Source organism: Tenrec ecaudatus, chromosome 1 (genome assembly GCF_050624435.1).
Source record: "Tenrec ecaudatus isolate mTenEca1 chromosome 1, mTenEca1.hap1, whole genome shotgun sequence".
NCBI classification, from domain to species: Eukaryota; Metazoa; Chordata; class Mammalia; order Afrosoricida; family Tenrecidae; genus Tenrec; species Tenrec ecaudatus.
In genome coordinates this window covers 261,806,414-261,824,801 of record NC_134530.1, presented here as the reverse complement: position 1 = coordinate 261,824,801, position 18,388 = coordinate 261,806,414, and the positions used below count along the sequence as shown (strand labels likewise).

The 18,388-nt window shown below is 42.0% G+C and overlaps 1 protein-coding gene across 1 annotated transcript in view; it reads right to left on the bottom strand.

Moving 5' to 3' along the window:
* The window catches only part of PGBD5 (piggyBac transposable element derived 5), a 125,923-nt gene extending 109,847 nt beyond the window's left edge, over window positions 1–16,076 (bottom strand). The window contains exon 1 of the mRNA XM_075531974.1: window positions 15,729–16,076. Within this exon, the coding sequence (XP_075388089.1) occupies window positions 15,729–16,074 (346 nt within the window). The 5' untranslated portion in view covers window positions 16,075–16,076. The remainder of the gene's footprint in view (window positions 1–15,728) is intronic.
* Window positions 16,077–18,388: the final 2,312 nt, after the last annotated feature.

Here is an 18,388-nt window from a genome sequence, read left to right as displayed (position 1 = left end):
AGTGCTACCCAGTTAGTCATGATCCATGCAGTTAAATGCTTTTGCACAGTCAATAAACAAAAGCAAACATCTTTCTAGTCTTTTCTGCTTTTAGCCAAGATCCATCCGACATGAGCAAGGCTATCCCTTGTGTTTTCTTCTGAATCTGGTTTCAATTACTGACAGCTTTGTCAGTGTACCATTGCAACTGTTGTTGTAAGATCTTAAGCAAACATTTGTTTGCATGTGATACAAATGATATTACTTGATATAAATATACACATTTTTGCTTTCTGTTGGGTCAACCTTTCTTTGAACTGGATATAAATATGGATTTCTTCCAGTGACTGGCCAGGTAGTTGTCTTCCTGACTTCTTGACACAGATGAGTAAGTGCTTCCAGTGCTTCATAAACTGTTGGATTATTTCCATTGGTATGCCATCAATTCCTGGAGATCGGTTTTTTACTAAGTCCTTCAGTGCAGCTAAGACTTCTTCCTTCTTCAGCACTATCTGTTCTTGGTCATGTGCGACCTCTTGAAAGGATTGATTGTTGACCAGTTCTTTTTGATACACGGCCCGTGTATTCCTTACATTGTCTTTCGATGCTTCTTGCATCATTCCATATTTGTCCATAGAATCTCTCAGTATGGCAATTTGACACTTGGATTTTTTTTTCTTCAGCTCTTTCAGCTTGAGATGCTAAGTGTGCGCTTCCTTTTTGTCTAATTCCAAATCTTGGCACATTTCATTATAACACTTTATTTTGTCTTCTCAACCTAAGGCCCTTTGTAATTTTCTGTTCAGCTTTTACTTCATCATTTGTTCCATTCATTTTAGCTATTCTAGATTCAAGAGCAAGTTTCTTCTGACATCACTTGATGTCCTTTCTTTCTTGTCTTTTTAATGACCATTTGTTTTCATGTCTGATGTTCTTGATGTCCACAGCTTGTCAGGTCTTTTGGCATTAATGTTCAATGAGTCAAATCTATTCTTCACATGTTCTCAAAATTCAGGTGGAATATACTCAAGGTTATAATTTGGTTCTCACATGCTTGTTTTAATTTTCTTCAAGTTCATCCTAAACTTATAGGTGAGTTATTTATAGTCCATTCCACAAATCAACCCCTAGCCTCATTTTGGCTAATGATATGGTGCTTCTCATTGTTTCTTCCCACAGATGTGGTCAATGTGATTTCTGTACATTCTCTCTGGTTAATTCCACGTGTACAGTCACTGTTTACCTTGTTGAAAAAAATCTTGCAAAATTCTATCATAGAATCTGCAGCTTAATTTTTATCACCAAAGCAATAATTTCAACCTATTGTTTCTTCCTTTGTTTCTAACTTCTGCCTTCCAATTATCAATAATTACCTATGACTCTTTATTGTATGCTTAAGTTATAACCTAAAGAAGCTGGCATAATTCTTTATTTAACACTAGAATTTTAGGTTGGTGTATACGTTTGAATAACAGTTGTATGAAATGGACTTCTTTGTAGGAGCATAGATATTATGCTATTACAGACAGCCTGTACTTCAAGATAGATCTGGGAATGTGTTTTTGATGATGAATGGAATGCCATTCCTCTAATTTGTTATTCCCAGCATAGTAAAAACCATATGATTGTGACTCAAAATGGCCACTGCTAGTCCATTCCAGCTCACTAATGTCTAAGATATCTGTCTTTATGCATTTTATTTCATTTCTGATTTCCAGTTCTCCTAGATTCAGGCTTCATCCATCTCATGTTCCATCTATTAAATGTTTTGCAGCTGTTTATTCTCACTTTAAGTTATTCCCTATCAGCAAATGAAAGTTCCCAAAGTCTTATTTCATTTTCATCATTATAGTAGACTCTAAATTGGTAGCACTTCCTTAATCATATTTGGAGTGTCCTCTGATGAGGGGCTCATCTTCCAGCACTATATCTGACTGCTATTCATAAGATTTTCATTGGCTAGTCCTCAGAAGTGGCAGGCTCGTCCTTTTTCATGGTCTTTCCTTCGTCTGGAAACTCTGCTCACTTCGTGTGACCCTGCTGGTATTTAGAATACATAACTTCTAACATCACCGCAACATGCAAGCCCTAACAGTGCAATCACCTGGCAGTCAAGACTGACACAAAGAGAGTAGAATGTTATAAGCTGTAGCTCTTGAGAGATTCATGGTAATCACTAAGAAAATATCAGAAAATATGTATTTTTTAAAGGAAAAGGGAACCAAAAGGGCTCGCCATAATAAACCAATGAAATACAAAAGACCAAAATTAGGTAACATAAAGCCAGAAGAAAGTCACTTATTAGTAATTGTAGTGAGTGGAAGTAAACTAAGTGTGCCAATCATAAGGCAAAGAATGGCTGGACTTCTGGCAAGATGAGAAACTAGGTAGACAATGTACCTAGACCCTCTAAAACAAAAGGCATTAGAAACCAAATGAAACAGATAATTTATTAGTCTGGATACTTTAAAGAAACAAATCCTCAGTAATTCATATATAAGAGAGAGTTTTATATAAAGGTTAAGTGATCATCAAGAAAACATCCCAACCCAGTGCTGCCCAAGCCCACAAGTCCAACATTAACCCATATGTCCAACACCAGTCCACAAAGTCCTCCTCCATCTCACAAAACACACACAATGATGCCAACTTCAAGAGTAAAGCTGAATCAGTGAATGTGTAAGCATCTCAGCACTGGTAGGGGTCTCCCCACGGCTGCTCCAGCACCCAAGGCTGCATGGGGGTAGGTTCATGTGGCTTCTCCTCATGGATGTCTTGCAGGAAGTCAGCCTTGCAAGCCGAAGAAGGGAACTGCTAAGGCAGCTACACCCTGGTACAACTATCAGAAAGCAAGAGACCCTAGAACTAGAAAGGCGAGGCTCACCGAGCCACTTATACCTCCGCCCTTCAATTAATCCCACATCTGTTTATGGGCCAGGTTGGCATAATAAACTAACTAACTCACAGATATGGAAGAGTATTTCTAGAATCCTGAAAAAAGGAAAGAATAAAGTGAACCGGCTATCAAAAGATATAGCATCTGGGTGTTAAAGGCTTGAAGATAAACAAGCAGCCATCTAGCTCAGAAGCAACAAAGCCCACATGGAAGAAGCACACGAGTCTGTGTGACCACAAGATGTCGAAGGGATCAGGTATCAGGCATCAAAGAACAAAAAATCATATCATTGTAAATGAGGATGAGTGGAGAGTGGAGACCCAAAGCCCATCTGTGGGCAACTGGACACCTCCTTACAGAAGGGTAGTGGGGAGGAGACGAGCCACTCAGGGTGCTGGGTATCAATGATAAAACATACAACTTTCCTCTAGTTCTTAAATGCTTCCTCCCCCCACTATTATGATCCCAATTCTACTTTACAAATATGGCTAGACCAGAGGATATATATTGGTAAAGAAAGGAACTGGAAACACAGGAAATCAAGGACAGATGAACTCCTCGGGACCAGTGGTGAGAGTGGCAATACCTGGAGAGTAGAGGGAAGGCAGGGTAGAGAGGGGGAACTGGATTACAAGGATCTACATATAACCTCCTCCTTGTGGGATAGACAACAGAAAAGTGGGTGAGGGGAGATGTCGGACAGTGTAAGACATGACAAAATAAAAATTCATAAATTATCAAGGGTTCATGAGAGAACGGGGAGTGGGGAGGGGGGGAATGAAGAGCTGGTATCAATGGCTCAAGTAAAAAGCAAATATTTTGAGAATGATGATGGCAAATGTACAAACATGCTTGACACAATGAATGTATGTATGGATTGTGATAAGAGTTGTATAAGCCCCTAATAAAATGATTTTTTAAAAAAAGAAGAAGGAAAACACTCTCAGGATTAGAATTCAATAATGGATTATCATTAATCCATATCAATTAATTATATTCAGTTAAACATAGTATGTAAATAGTATATTTAATATAGTGTTTATGGATAATATTTAATATAATTGCTAGTTATAATTATATTTTCATTAAATGGGATTGTTTATTATAATTATAATAAATACAAGTATATCATATTAAATATATAATTAATCCATATATTTAATTAATTATATTTAATTAAATATAGTAATTAAAAGTTCTATTATAAGTACAAACAGGAAAAAAAACCTCTACTGTTGATGAGTGAGTTTCAATTCACAGTGACACTACACAACAGAACAGAACTGCTTCATAGGTTTCTGAGATCAGAAGTCTTTATGGGAGAGCATATAGCCTTGTTTTCCTCCTGCAGAGTAGCTGAACAATCTGAACTTCTGACCTTGTGGTTAGCAGTCCAATGCTTAACTTACTGCACCACCAGAGCTCCTTACACAGAAAAAGACAAATAAATGGTTCCTCATCAACATTAAAATCTTTCTTACTAGTTAGAAGGTAAACACATGCTAACTTGGATGATGGGGAAGCCATTCTATAAGATGGGGGTCAGCAAAAATATGGAGGCAGGGGAAAATATTGGGATAAATACAAGAGTTAAAAGTAACAGAAATAAATACTGTTGGATACACAATCCTGCAATAACAATGATTTACAAGCAGCAGCTTTAGAGATTTAAAATTTAAAGGAGTTGTGCATGTGCAAAGGAGTGAGAATATATCCGCAAAAATATAAATATATATTGATATTTGTACATAGGTATTTAATTTTACTACAAATACATACATGAATGTGGTAAAGTATACAAGGGGAAAGTTATGAAAACTTTGTAGGCATAACCAAATACCTCTAGATCATTGTATCAGGGAACGGTTGAAATAACACATCCTACCTTGGTAAGTAGTAACTGGGGTTTTAAAACCTGATGAGTATTTAAATTGCAACTACGGATCTCTCTCCATTCAAAAGAAAGCCATGAAAACTGAATACACTTGGAAACACTTAGTCCCCAGGACTAATGGATCATGTCAACAGAGTCTCCATAGCCCTGAGACCAGAAGAACTAGATGGTGCTTAGCAGTCACTAACTGCTCTGAGAGAAATAACATTAGAAAGTCTTGGATAGAGTTGGGGAAAAGTGTCGAACAAATCAAAAGACCAGGATATTGGTCACCTAGAGACTGGTGAACCCCTGAGACTAGGACCCTTAGTCATTCTTCCATTCTGGAATTGAAACCCACCCTCATGGCTTAATTTAACCCAATTAATTGATAAGTCTGGGAAACAATAGCATTAGTGAAGTAGGCACATCTTAGGATAATCAAATACTTGAAATCACAAGGGCAGCATGTACCCAATGGCAAAGTTTAGAAGAGTTAGGAAAGAAGGTGAGATGGAAACAAAGAGGAAGTGAGATTAGGATGTTACATTGCGGGGATCGCAACCAATGAGATGAAACAAAATGTCTATTCATTGTTGAATGTAAATCTGATCAGCTCTGTAAACTTTCATCCAATTCACAATTGAGAAAGTTAGAAATAAGGGGAAAAATAAGAGAGTACCAAAAAAGTAACGCGACAAGTTGTCACCTGGGAGAATATCTTTGGAAACTATTTATGTGGCAATAATCTAATAACCAGAATATATACAACTCTTTGACAACTGAACTCCAAAAAGCAAATAGCTCAATTTTAAAATGAGCTAAAGCTTGAAAGTCATTTCACCAAATGAATATTCAAATGTCCACCAAACACATGCAAAGATGGTCAGCATCATTCCTCAGAGATATGCATTTCAAAACCACAATGAGATACCATTTCACTCCCATTTGTACAACTAAGAAGCCCTGGTGGCATAATGGGTTACATGTTGGGTTACCAACTGCAAGGTAAGCAGTTCAAAACCCTGGGGGGGGAAAACGAGACTTTCTGAGTCCATAAAGATTTACAGTCTCTGAAACCCCAAAGGAGCAGTTCTACCCTGTCCTATGCAATAATTTGAACTTGACTCAATGGTAGTTCAAATTTGGTTTTGGCGAGAGGACAGTTAAGTTTTTGGGTTTTTTTAATTTTGACAAAGATGTGGGGAAATTGAAATCCTTGTCCCTGGGTGGAAATGAAAACTCTTGTGGAGAACGGTGTGATGTGTACCAAAAAACTAAAATCAGAGCGACCATAGGACGCAGCAATTCCACTTCTAAGTATATACTCAAAAGACCTGAAAGCTGACACTTAAACGAAACTTGGACATCAGTACTTGCTGGAGCGCTATTCACATTCGCCAAAAGGAAGAAACAACCTAAATGCCCATCAACAGACGAGAGAATAAATAAAATGGGCTTTCTACTCTTGTAAAGAGTTAGTCTCAAAACTCACAAGGGCACTTGAACCCTGTCCTACAGGGTTGCTATGAGTCATCATCAACTCCATGGCAGTGAGTGAGTATGTACAACTAAATACTTCATGGGACTTTGTTCCTGGGTTTGGAGATCATCGTTTCATGGGCAACCCGGCTGATTGGTCTAGCAATGTGTTCAGTGCTTATATTCCACTTGGTAGTCTGCTGTGTAGTATCAGGGATCTTAAAAGCTTGGAACACAATGAATTGGAAAATGGAAGGATATGAAGAGGTTGAGGATGTGGAATGTGTGGCTAATTGGCTTCATTAATAACTGCATCTTTTGTCATAAGAAATGGATGATTACAGCTACAACTGAATGTTTTGACCAAAGATTCCATAGACCCCTAAACAAAAAGGAGAAACCACCCTGAAATAATCTGTAAACCTTACACCAAAAATCTCCACTGAAGTAATTTTAAAACTAAACAATAGCATAGCTTAACTAGTTGTTGTTTTGTTTTTTTAAAGGTTGGCCCTGTGCATTAGGCACTTCAAAAATTATTTTATTGGGTGCTCGTATAGCTCTTATCGTAATCCATACATACATCCACTGTGTCAAGTACATTTGTACATATGTTGATATTATTTTCAAGACATTTTCTTTCCACTTGAGCCCTTGGTATCAGCTCATTTTTTACCTCCCTCCCCAACCCTTCCTTCCCCATGAACCCTTGATAATTTATAAATTATTTTTTCACGTCTTACACTGACCAATGTCTCCCTTCACCCACTTTTCTGTTATCCACACCCCCTGGGAGAGGGTTATATGTAGATCATTGTGATTGGCTCCCCTTTTCTCCCTCCTCCTTCCCCTTCCCCTCCACCTGGTATCGCTACTCTCATTATTGGTCCTGAGGGGTTTATCTGTCCTGAATTCCCTGTGTTTCCAGCTCTTATCTGTACCAGTGTACATGCTCTGGTTTAGCCGGATTTGTAAGGCAGAATTGGGATCAGGATAGTGGGAGGTAGGAAGCATTAAAGAACTAGAGGAAAGCATTAGACACTTTTAGGAAATATCGATATGGGATCAAACTGACAAGACCTTGAATGATTAAATAGGAACCTCAGTGGTCAGTGAGTGAATGGGAAACAAACAATTCAGAAAAGGAGGGTGAGAGTGATCACATACTTGAAGAACGTAATAAACACTGTTAAATAGTACATGTAGAAACTGTTGAGTTGGTGTCTATATTGCTGTTTATTCTCAAGAACAGTAACAACAAAAATACAATTTAGAACTGTCTCCTGTTTGCCCAGGTAGCTGGATTCGGTGACATAGCCCTGGATGCCACATAAACATTTATCTACCCTGGCCATTGCATTTATCAGAGACTCGTTTCTTTCCTTCTCCTTTATCTCTCCTGCCTTACCCCAGGGAACATGTCTTATGTCTTGTTCAGTCTCAGCAGAGTTCAGTGTGCTTTCTGAATTAATAGACGGCACATCTCACATGCTGGTAGGAGCTGGTGGGAAAACTGTTTGGCAGCCTCTACTAAAGCTGAAATGCTCAGCTGGGGGTGATTATTTCCTGGGGGATTTGTAGCAATGAGTGGTAGCATTTCTGGTTGCCACTACTGGCATCTAGTGGGCAGAAGTTGCTAAATCCCCTACAACACACAGGACTAGATAGCTCCCAATAACAAAGAACTGCCAAGGGCAAAATGTCAATGATACTAGTATTGAGAAACACTACACTATATCTAAATATACACCTAATCTTTATCCCAGAAATCCCCTACCAAGACTTATGAACTCAAGAAAAAGTATCCATATGACCATCTCAAAACACATACAACTGAGTATAGGAGCTTTATTCATAAAAGTCTCAACTCTGGAGACACAAAATGCATGAATAGGACAATGGATATTTACTATATTTGTGCAATGAATACCACACAACAAAAATAATGCTACATGCAATAATATGGATGCACCTTACAGACATGGTAAGTTAAAGAACGAGACCAAAATAAGTCAAGGTGAAAGAAGTCGGAGAAAAGGCCACCTCTGGCAGGAGAAGTACTAATTTTGAAGAAAGAAGAGGGAACCTTTGGGGGTGCCAGAAATGTTCTTTACTTTGATCTGCTTGATAGTTAAGTGAGTATACCACTCATAAAAAATGTGATTATGCTGTACAGTGTGATTTAGGCACTGCTCTGGTGGCATAGTGGTTACAGTATTGAACTGCTAACTTCAAGGTCAGAAGTTCAAAATGACCAGTTGCTCCATGTAAGAAAGTTGAGGCGTTCTATTCCTATAAAGAGTTAATCTTGGAAACTCACAGGGGCAGTTCTACCCTGTCCTACAGGGGCATTATGAGTCAGCATCAACTTGATAGCAATGACTTTGATACACATTATACTGTAATACTAATAATTTAAACATATACTCATATAGGAACCTCCCTTCAACAGGAATTATGCATTGGTTTGCTGCCTTGTAAGCAAGCTTTTTTTTCCTCCCTAAATTTTATTTATTTGTTATTGTTGTTGAGAATACTCGTATATACCAACTCAACAAAACATACACCAATTCAACATTTTCTACATGTAATGGCACTGATTTCATTCTTCAAGTTGTGCAACCTTTTGTAGTAGTTTCACCCTTCTTAACATTAAACTCACTGACCGGTAAGGTGGCTATCTAATCGTTCAAGTTACTATTAATTCGATCTAGTGTAGACAGTTCATGAAAGAGCACAATGCTCCAGGCAGACATTTTTCACTCAGTTAGCTATACTATTGCTCAGTTTTAAAATGACTCAGGGTTACATTTGGTTTAAGATTTAAAAATAATCTCAGGAAAATCATTTCAAGGGTTCATCCAGTGTCCATGAATCTAGAACATGATCATTTGAATTTTTGTTCTGCATTTCCCCCCTTTTGATCAGAGTCCTTCTATGGAATTTAGGAGAAAATGTTCATTAATTATAGCTAGGGATCATGTAGTACTTCCGGTCTTATGGCAAAGAAGACACTTGCTCATGGAAGCAATTAGCCACATATTCCATATCCTCTTCCTCTTTAATGGATTCTCTAGCATACAGTTGATAGGAGTTTCAATAAATACATTTATTTAAGACAATTTCCAACAGACAGCAAAAGCCTTAAATATGTGCAAGATCCTCAACTCCATTATGTTTTGAGGGTTTTATTTGAAGGAAAACATTTAAGAATGTACACACAAACTTAGCTTCAAGAACATCCATCACAGCATTGATTGAGAAGTAAAGAAAAAAAAAGATGAAGAGAATAAACTCAGTGCCTGGCTATAAAGTATTATGGAGTCATTAAAAATGATTTTAAAAATTTAACTGGAAAATGTTCAAAATGAATTAAATTTAAAAGTAGGTGACCAAGCAATGTTACTCAACATGGGGACTACAGTTATTTCTGAGTAATGGGAGATTACCAAAAGTATCAAGTTTATAGTTTTTATTTTTTTAAACATATGGCTTATTAAGAAAGACGTACAATCAAAGTTGTTAAAATAAAGATGAGTTTAATTCTCTAAAATCAGGTACTGTATTCTGTCCAAAACTGTCTTTCTGCAGAACTGTTCCTAAATTCCCACAAGGGCTCAGGGGTGGCAGGGATTAAATAAGTCTCAGTTCTGTTCTAGATCCCAGTTGTGGGGTCATCTACTTAAATCTATACATGGGCCAAATTCATAGAATTTTACACTCTCCCACCCCAGAAAAGTTAAAAGCAAATCTACATATAAACATAAATATCACCATTTTTGACTAAAAAGAATTCTAGGTATACATAGCTAGGTAATCCTAGCTATTCTTATACTTGGAGTAAAAAGACATGTGTGTCTACCTCTGTGAAGCAGAGAAACCTTTCTCACAGAATAATTGTGAAGATTAAATGTTATAATACATGCAAAAGCAAATTACAAATGAGAACTGTACTGCAGATTATTATCATGAGCTCAAGTTTCACCTACCACATGCACAGACTTCTGGGAAAATAAGACATCTCTCCTAGGATGTTACCTTTCCTGAATTCTGTATGGCTTTGGTCAATTTTGCACATGATTATTTTGTATCTCATCAGGGTCCCAGGAGATCACCAGTTTTCCCTGAAGCTATAGAACCTAGTACAGAAATATAGGGAAAGGGTATTTTTTGTTTTACAGGGAAAAGGTCTTTTTTCACTAGTTGCTGTCAAGTTGAATCCAAAGTAAGCAATCTCATTGCGACACCGGGTTTTCAATGGCTGATTTTTCAAAAGTAGACCACCAGGCCTTTCTTCCAAGGAAACTTGGAAGGACTCGAACTTCCAACATTTCAGTTAGCAGCCAAACCCATACAATTGACACAATTGAGTGGTCCATATATGTTAACTGATGAATCCTTTTGCAATAGAGAGCCTCAATTAATTCTGTTCTTCAAAGAAAGCTTTTGTTCTTTTTTAAAAGCCAAAAACACTTTCAACCAAGTAAACCAACAACAAAGCCTAAAGATAAAACATCTGACACTGTTCATTTTCAACACCATATGTTCCTTTCCAGCTTCCCAAGGTCTAAACTCCCTACTGAATGATTACAGAGGTTACTGACATGGAACATGAAAAATTCTCCTATAAAGTCCATACCGCTAACATAAAAACAGACTAGCTCAGATTCCAGCCAGCTACTACAAAGACAGACAGCTACCAGCCCTTGAGCATCTGTGGATCTGCTTTTTCCTTTGCTTCCACAAAGGGAATGAATCACAAGACTGCCTACAATAAGACACTAAAGGGCACAGCCCCAAAGCAGCCAGCCCTTCTTTCCATGCTGTTTCCAAAGACTGTGCTCAGTGTTATTGTATGGGGACAGGCAGCGACAACAGCTTGCAGGGCTATTTTAGGGGACTATGCTGCAAGTTGGTTGAGAGGGCCCTAAGCATCCCAGTTAGCATAGTCTGTCCCCACTCGAAGCATCCAGCCACATAAAGGATAAAAGCCTGGATGCCTGTCCAGCTAGCCCAACTGAATCACTGTTTTTGTATTAAATAACCAACACTTCTGAGCATAGCCTGAACCTGAGGGAGAAGAGAGGAAAGAGATGGGGGAGAGATAAGGGAATAGAAAAGAGGGGGTACGGTAGACAGGGTAAGAGAGATAGGATAGAGGCAGAAGAGAACTATAAAGGAGGATAGATAGCTCTCTCTCCGACCATAATTGCTGGCTACCCTTTAAGAGGGCTTGACCCAGGAAGTTAATCTGATAGAAAACAGAAGACAGGGGCTGGGAAGACCTACATAAGTAAAGCCTTCCAAGTGGTTGGAATTCTACACCCTCACCACAGAAAGGTTGGGATCAGCTCTGGCACTCAGGAGCCAGCACTTTCTCCATCCTCCCTCCTCTCGGAGCTTGGCAGCCTACTGGGGCCATATGGCTGTTCTGACTGCAGATGAAAAGCTCCTGTCCTCCTCAGTGTCTACCATCCAGGCACAGGGACACACTGAACGGGTTTTAAGGTCATCGAGGGCTCTGTGACAGCAGTGTTCATCTGTTTCTGACACAACAAGTCCTATTCCATTCAACCAAACTCAAGCAATACACATTTATATACAACATGCAATTATATACACACATGAATAAAACATGTTTTTTTTAAGTTGGAGGAGGACAGAATTCTGTTATATAAATACAGAAATCTCGGCATTTCTCATCTGATTCTCATCATTTTAACCAGTTTTCTTTTCTGCAGACTGAATGACAATAGAAGTGGTACCCTCTTGCTTTCTCCCCTGACCACCCTGCACACGATGAGATTGGCTAAGAGAGACAGAGGTAGATATGATCCAGGCTGTATGTATCCTCACACGTGGCATCAAAAAGGGATGCGAGGCGTCTCATACCCAGGGACACTGTCAGAAAGTGGTGACACAAAAATAACCGTCTATAAACCTTTTGTGCTGTTTCAATTATATGTATTAGTTTTTATTAAAATATCCCTGTAGTTAAAACATAAAGTTTCTCATAACCCCAGCTTACACATATCAATAGATCTATAAAACTCTGCTCATTTATTTTTAAAACCTCCTAAAGCTCTGGGCTGCTAACCAAAAGGTTGGCAGTTCAAAACAACTACCTGCTCCTCTGGAGAAAAATGAGGCTCTCTATTCCCATAAAGAATTACAGTCTCAGAAACCAAATGGGGCAATTATATCTTGTCCTATAGGGTCATATAGGTCCTCTAGGTCACTGACTTGATGTGGGTTGGCACTTAAGTTTCATCTTGAAAGCATTCTGGCCAGCCCTATCATTCTAACTCAATTATATTGACACTAGAATCATGTGGTTTCATCTGCATGTGTTACAGTCTGTTGCTTTCGGTAGTTTTATAAGTACTGATTTTGTAAGAAATCCTGGTATTTTAGCTACGATATTGTAATTCATATTTTTAACCGACATCAATAACTTTTAAGAATGAAATAGTAGTTAAAGAGAGAAAAATAAAAACAAAAGAAAAGGCTTCCACACTCAGTTGCTAGTAACGTTGCAACTCATAATGTCGCGATCCAATGTAGAGTTGACAAAACAATTTTGTTGTGACTATTCATATCATCTAAGAAATGGTATATTCAAGTTTCAACTATATGTATCACCTATTGCTCTACGATTAAATTTATATAAACATTAGTAAGGATTCTGTGTGGTATGGCACCGGAAGAGGTATGGGATGGGGGAAGGGTGACACCGTGCCGACTGCACCAACCGTAATGCTATCCCTGCATTTGGTGAACCTTATGAGAGCTCACCATTTAAGATTACCTGGGGTGCAGCTCTTAGCCTCTTAGCACATCCCTTGCCCCAAACTGTCAGGCCCAAAGAATGCCTCTTATCAACACTCCATTTCTGCATCTATTTTCAGCTTATAAATCATGCACCCTCATTTCAGAGCCAATTGTATTCATGCTTAGAAAGGCACTAACCACCTCCCCAGTCCGCCCTCAAGGAGAAAGAAAGGAAATTCTAAATTAGATCGGGAGTTAATAAGCAAGCTCCCACACAGAAGAGGAAATTAAGATTTAGCACACATATCATAAAGTAGCCACTCATTCCTGTAGTTCAAGGTCTTGACTGTGTGGGCTCGATGAACTTTCAAAGGGAAGCAAATTCTACCAGAGTGACACATGAAACTGTTCCTCAGGGCTGAACGTACTGCAGTGGCTAGATTAAATGACTGTTCCCAAACTTCTCCATGTACAGGCTTATATATATAAAACCTTTCTTCGATCCATTTCAGTACTCTCCCGTACCTTAAACCATCACTGACATGCTTCTTCCTCACAACAAGTTTTCATCTAACACAATTTCCCGACACTGCTCTGAAATACAGGGGTCTTGCTGCGTTCTTCCAGGTGGACTTGAAGCATATATCTAGAGTGTCATAAGATCATAGACATGCGCAACAGTAAGTCTGCAGAGGCAGCGTTCATAGTTGGCACTATTCATAAGAGGCCAACACAGATTGGCATTATTCTTAAGTAGCTATCCAGGGCTGGAAATTCTTGACATTCTGAAAAATGTAGTATGGTATTAAATGATTATTCAGAGTGACATGATTCTGCAATTTTCCAAATTCTTCACTAAAGCCATGCTTTTAAATTGACCCACCCTCTCAGCACTGCATAGCTTCGGGCATGGACACTGCAACCTGACAGGTCTGCAAACCACTCCTTGCTGAGAGTCCAGCCAGTCCTTGGAACAAGCTCAGTGCAGCCCACCAGGTACATACAGCATGATCTCCAGAGCCAAGTGTGGGCAGGAGTCAGGGAACCTTGGCAGGAGTTGCTTACAGCTGGAGCAATGATCTGAGAGTGCTATGAGAGAAACTGCATCGTGTCAGTATATGGCAACCACTCCCAGAAAAGACGTTGACAAAAAACAAAGCATTTAGAGCAGTAGTTCTCAACCTGTGGGTCGTGACCCCTTTGGGGATCAAATGACACTTTCACAGGAGTCGCCTAAGGCCATATTTCCAATGGTCTTGGGAACCTAGACACCACTCCTCTATCCATCTCCAGGAGGGTCCGCCCACATGCAGATACTCCCACATATGGGGGTCAACACAACGTGAGGAGCTATATTAAAGGGTCGCAGCATTAGGAAGTTTGAGAACCTCTGATTTGGAGGAAGTTGGACTCTTCTCTTAGGATGGCAATGAACTTTCCCCAGTTCAGCTAAGGAAACAAAACTGGAATGGGCCTGATTTTGTAAAATGTGGGTCAACCAAGTGGATGACTGTAACAACAAGTTGGCAGCCTACTAGACACTTACTCTCCTTCTTAAAAGGCTTAAGCCCTTGAATAGCAGAGTTGGAAACAATGGTGCCCTGCTCAAAGATTGAAGCCACTACATTGCTTTAAATGTGTATCTGCTCTCCACAGCCCTGGCAATAATCGAAGAGCATCAGGTACTTCTAAGACCTGTAATTCGGGGCTTCCACGCATTAACTTGTCAAGGGCTTCACTCCAATTTTTAAAATTCGAGTCTTTTCTAATTTTGCTGGGTCAGTCTTAACGCAATAGTTCCAACAGGTTTGATGTCCTGTATTAAACCCAACTCTGGGAAAAGGCCAACTCCAGCGGCCAGAGTGTGATTCCTGTTTGCCACTATTGATGTTCTCCGAATTTCAGGAGCATTCCCATGGCAACAATGATGTATGTGCAGAACACACCTGAAAGTACCACCTGCAGGAAAAGAATATATCCAGGTGCTATTAATTGGGTCCCATCACTTAATTCTTTAGTGCTTTTATATAAAGAAAAAGACTGCCATCGAGTTGATTCTGACTCATTGAGACCCTTGCCCCTTCAGGTTTTCCAAGACTGTCACTCTTTACAGGAGTAAAACACCCGGTCTTTCTCCTGAGGAGCGGCTGGTGGTTTTGAACTACTGACTTTACTGTTAGCAGCCCAATGCTTAACCACCTCAACAACGAAGATCTTTCGCTCTTAAGAGATCCCAAAGTCAGTGAACATAGAAAGTTCCTCAGATTAGCCAGAGAAAGCGAAGCCTAGTGAAGACACCACAGGTGGCTTCTAAGATGCTCACTGGATAGTGCTTTAGTGGCTACACGCGGGCCCCCCAAAAGTGCAAAACCACTTCCTTTCAAAACCAGGACCTGCGAAGTGGGAAACCAACGCCAGGTGCGTCCTCAGAGGGGTCACCTCACGAGTGCAACTTGCTTCTGTCACAGGATCCGGGGTCGACCCCAGAAGAGAAGGCAGGCCCTTTCCATTGGCCGTGCACCTCCACCCCATCCCAGAGGGCGTCCCGACCCCAGGCAGGTTCTGTCTCTCACTTTACCTCCCCTATCCCCCCCACCTCCGCAGCCTCATCTGTCCCCTGAAACGCACAGCCGCCCGTGCCCAGTCAGGCAGGGGCACATCCTGACTCCTGCGCTTGGCAGAGGGGTCCCCCCCGCCGCCCAGCTCGCGGTCCGCGCGCGCCCTTACCGCCGCTCTCCTCGCAGCGCGGGGTCGGGGGGTCCCGCAGCGCCGGGCTCCAGCCCTCGCTCTCCTCCTCGTCTTGCCGCTCCGCCTCTGGGGCCCCGGGCGGCGGCGGCCGCTGCGCCGCAGCCGCGGCGGGCGCGGGGCCGGTGTGCTCGTCCTCGTCGTCCGAGGAGGCGGCTGAGGAGGAGCGCGAGTCGGCCGAGGTGCTGTAAAAGGGATTGCCGCTGCTGTCCGGGCCCGACTCGCCGAACACGTCGTCCGAGATCTGCAGGCTCTCGTAGCGCGAGCGCGCCGCCTCCAGCAGGGCCAGAGCCTTCCGCCGCGGGCCGCCACCGCCCTCCGCCATCATCATCGCCGCCGCCGCCGCCGCCCCGCGCTCCGCCGCCCGCAGCCCCTCGGCGCCCGCAGCCGCGGCGCCCCGGCCTGCGCCCCGCACGGCCCCCCACCAGTGCAAGCCGCAGCACAGCGACCGCCCCCGCCCCGGCCCCAGCCGGCCCGCCGTCTTGCCGCCCTTGCCCAGCGCCCGGCCGGGATCGCGGTTCTCCGAGGGACAGGCGCCCGGGCCACGGGCGCGCCAAGCGCTGCGGCTGCGCGCCCCGCACGCCGAGCCAAGAGCTGCGGCCGAGGCGGCCGTGTGAGGGCCGCGCCACCGTCGAGACTGCCGCGGTGCCCTCCGCGCACCCCGGGCCGGGGCCCAGCCAGCCACCGCCCTCCGAGCTGCTACCTCCCGCTGCGCCCGCCTAGCCCGCCGACCTTCCCCGCGCTGAAGCCGGCAGACGCGACTCCGCCTCGCCCTCCGGGGCCCTGGCCAATGGGAGGCAAGACCAGACCGCGGGGCGGGGCGGGGGCGGGGCCTTGGCGGGGAGGCGGGGCGGGTTCTGCGCCGGTGCCGCCCCCGCCCTCCCAGCCGCGGGCGGGGAGACCCGCGGACCCGGGTCCCGAGGGAAGGAAGGGCTCTGAAGGCGCTAAGGGTTTCTGTTCCGCGGGACACCGCCCTGCACGGCTGCCCCGGGACCTGACGCGCCCCCTGCAGAAAGGGCAGCGGGAAGCCCGAGGGGTAGGCCGAGGGGGAGGAGCCCGCTCCGCTCCACTCCTGCAGAGATCCGTAATTGGGGCCCCGCGTGAGGAGCTGTCCGCTCCGGCAGTTCTGAACGTACAGGCGGCGGACGCTGCTGGCGCGGTGTGCACAGCGGCGCTCCAAGTGGGTGGCCCACCCAGGAGTCAACTCTCCCAGTGCAGTAGGTCTGTTTCTAGTAGGTCAAAGCTGGGTTCGCAGTTTGAAGTGTAGGGTCTGATTTTAATTAGGCTGGACTATTTCTAAAGGCAGATGATAACTCAATCTTCCTCCAATATCCCAGGAATTTTAGAGGTGAGGTTCATCATTTTTGACGTTTGGCGTCTTTGGAACTCCCAAGATCGATGACTCTTAACACCTCTGTTTTATAGTTTCCGTCACATAAACTTGTCTACTAATATTTCTCAGAATCACCCGAGTTTGGTGAGAAGTTGTGATGGCCATCTTACTTATGGTGAAACTTACATTCCGTCTGTATTATCTTCTTTCTCCCTCCCACTTCCACAAACAGCACAATAAGTCACATTATGGTCAGAAAGTCCTCTTTGCTAGAAAATAAAAACAAATAATTCACAGAGATGTGAAGGATTTACAAACCCTACTGGATATTAACTAAATAATAGTTTCACAAAACAGAAGTCATGTTGATGTTTCTAAGTATTCATAAAGGTTGAAGATGGTTGGACTATTCTCGCACCACGTGATGTAAGGCAGGCACCTGAACTCATGTCATCCCCTGCCCAATACCTCTGCCCGACAAGATATATGCACAGGCAGGAATTAATGCTCATCTCTAAGAAGCAATATAAAAAGAAAGGGACTCGTGTAATTTCACATTATATGTATTAGTTGATACATGAGAAATTTATATCTGAAATACTTAAATTCTCTTGCAAAAATTATGCCAAAGAAAGTGAGTTTTGAAACAGATATGGAGAAAGACACTTTTAAAATGTCTGCTGGGAAAATTAGATTTCTGTCTGCAGAAAATTGAAGCAAGATCTATGCCTCACACCACACACAAAAAAATTCAAACTAGATTAAAGATTGAATATGCAAACTAAAATCACAAAATTCTTAAAACAAGTAAAAGGTAATGCTGTTAGTTCTATCTTCCAACAATGAATTGCATAATATAGTAGCAAAACCACAAATAACAAAAGATAAAATAAATAAAAGGGACCTCACTAATATTTTAACACTTTTGCTTAAGAATTTGCCCCCCCAAAAAAGTTTTTTAAAAGCCAGAAGATCTTTGGAACTCATATATCTGACAAGAATCTAACAAGTAAGGTATACATAAAACTTTGACAGCTTAACAACAAAAAAGACATATAACCCAATCATAAAACAGGTATAGGACCTGGATAGCTATTTCACCAAACAGGACATTCATATGGCCACTACACTAAAGAAAAACATGCTCAGTGTTATTAATCATCAGAGGTGGAAATCAAAACCACAGTGAGAGATACCATTTAACACCCACTAGGGGACACACACACACATAAACCCAAAAAAATAAATGTTGGGAAGAACGCTTGGGAATTGGAATCTTTGTCCACTGCTGGTGAAGATAAAATGCTGG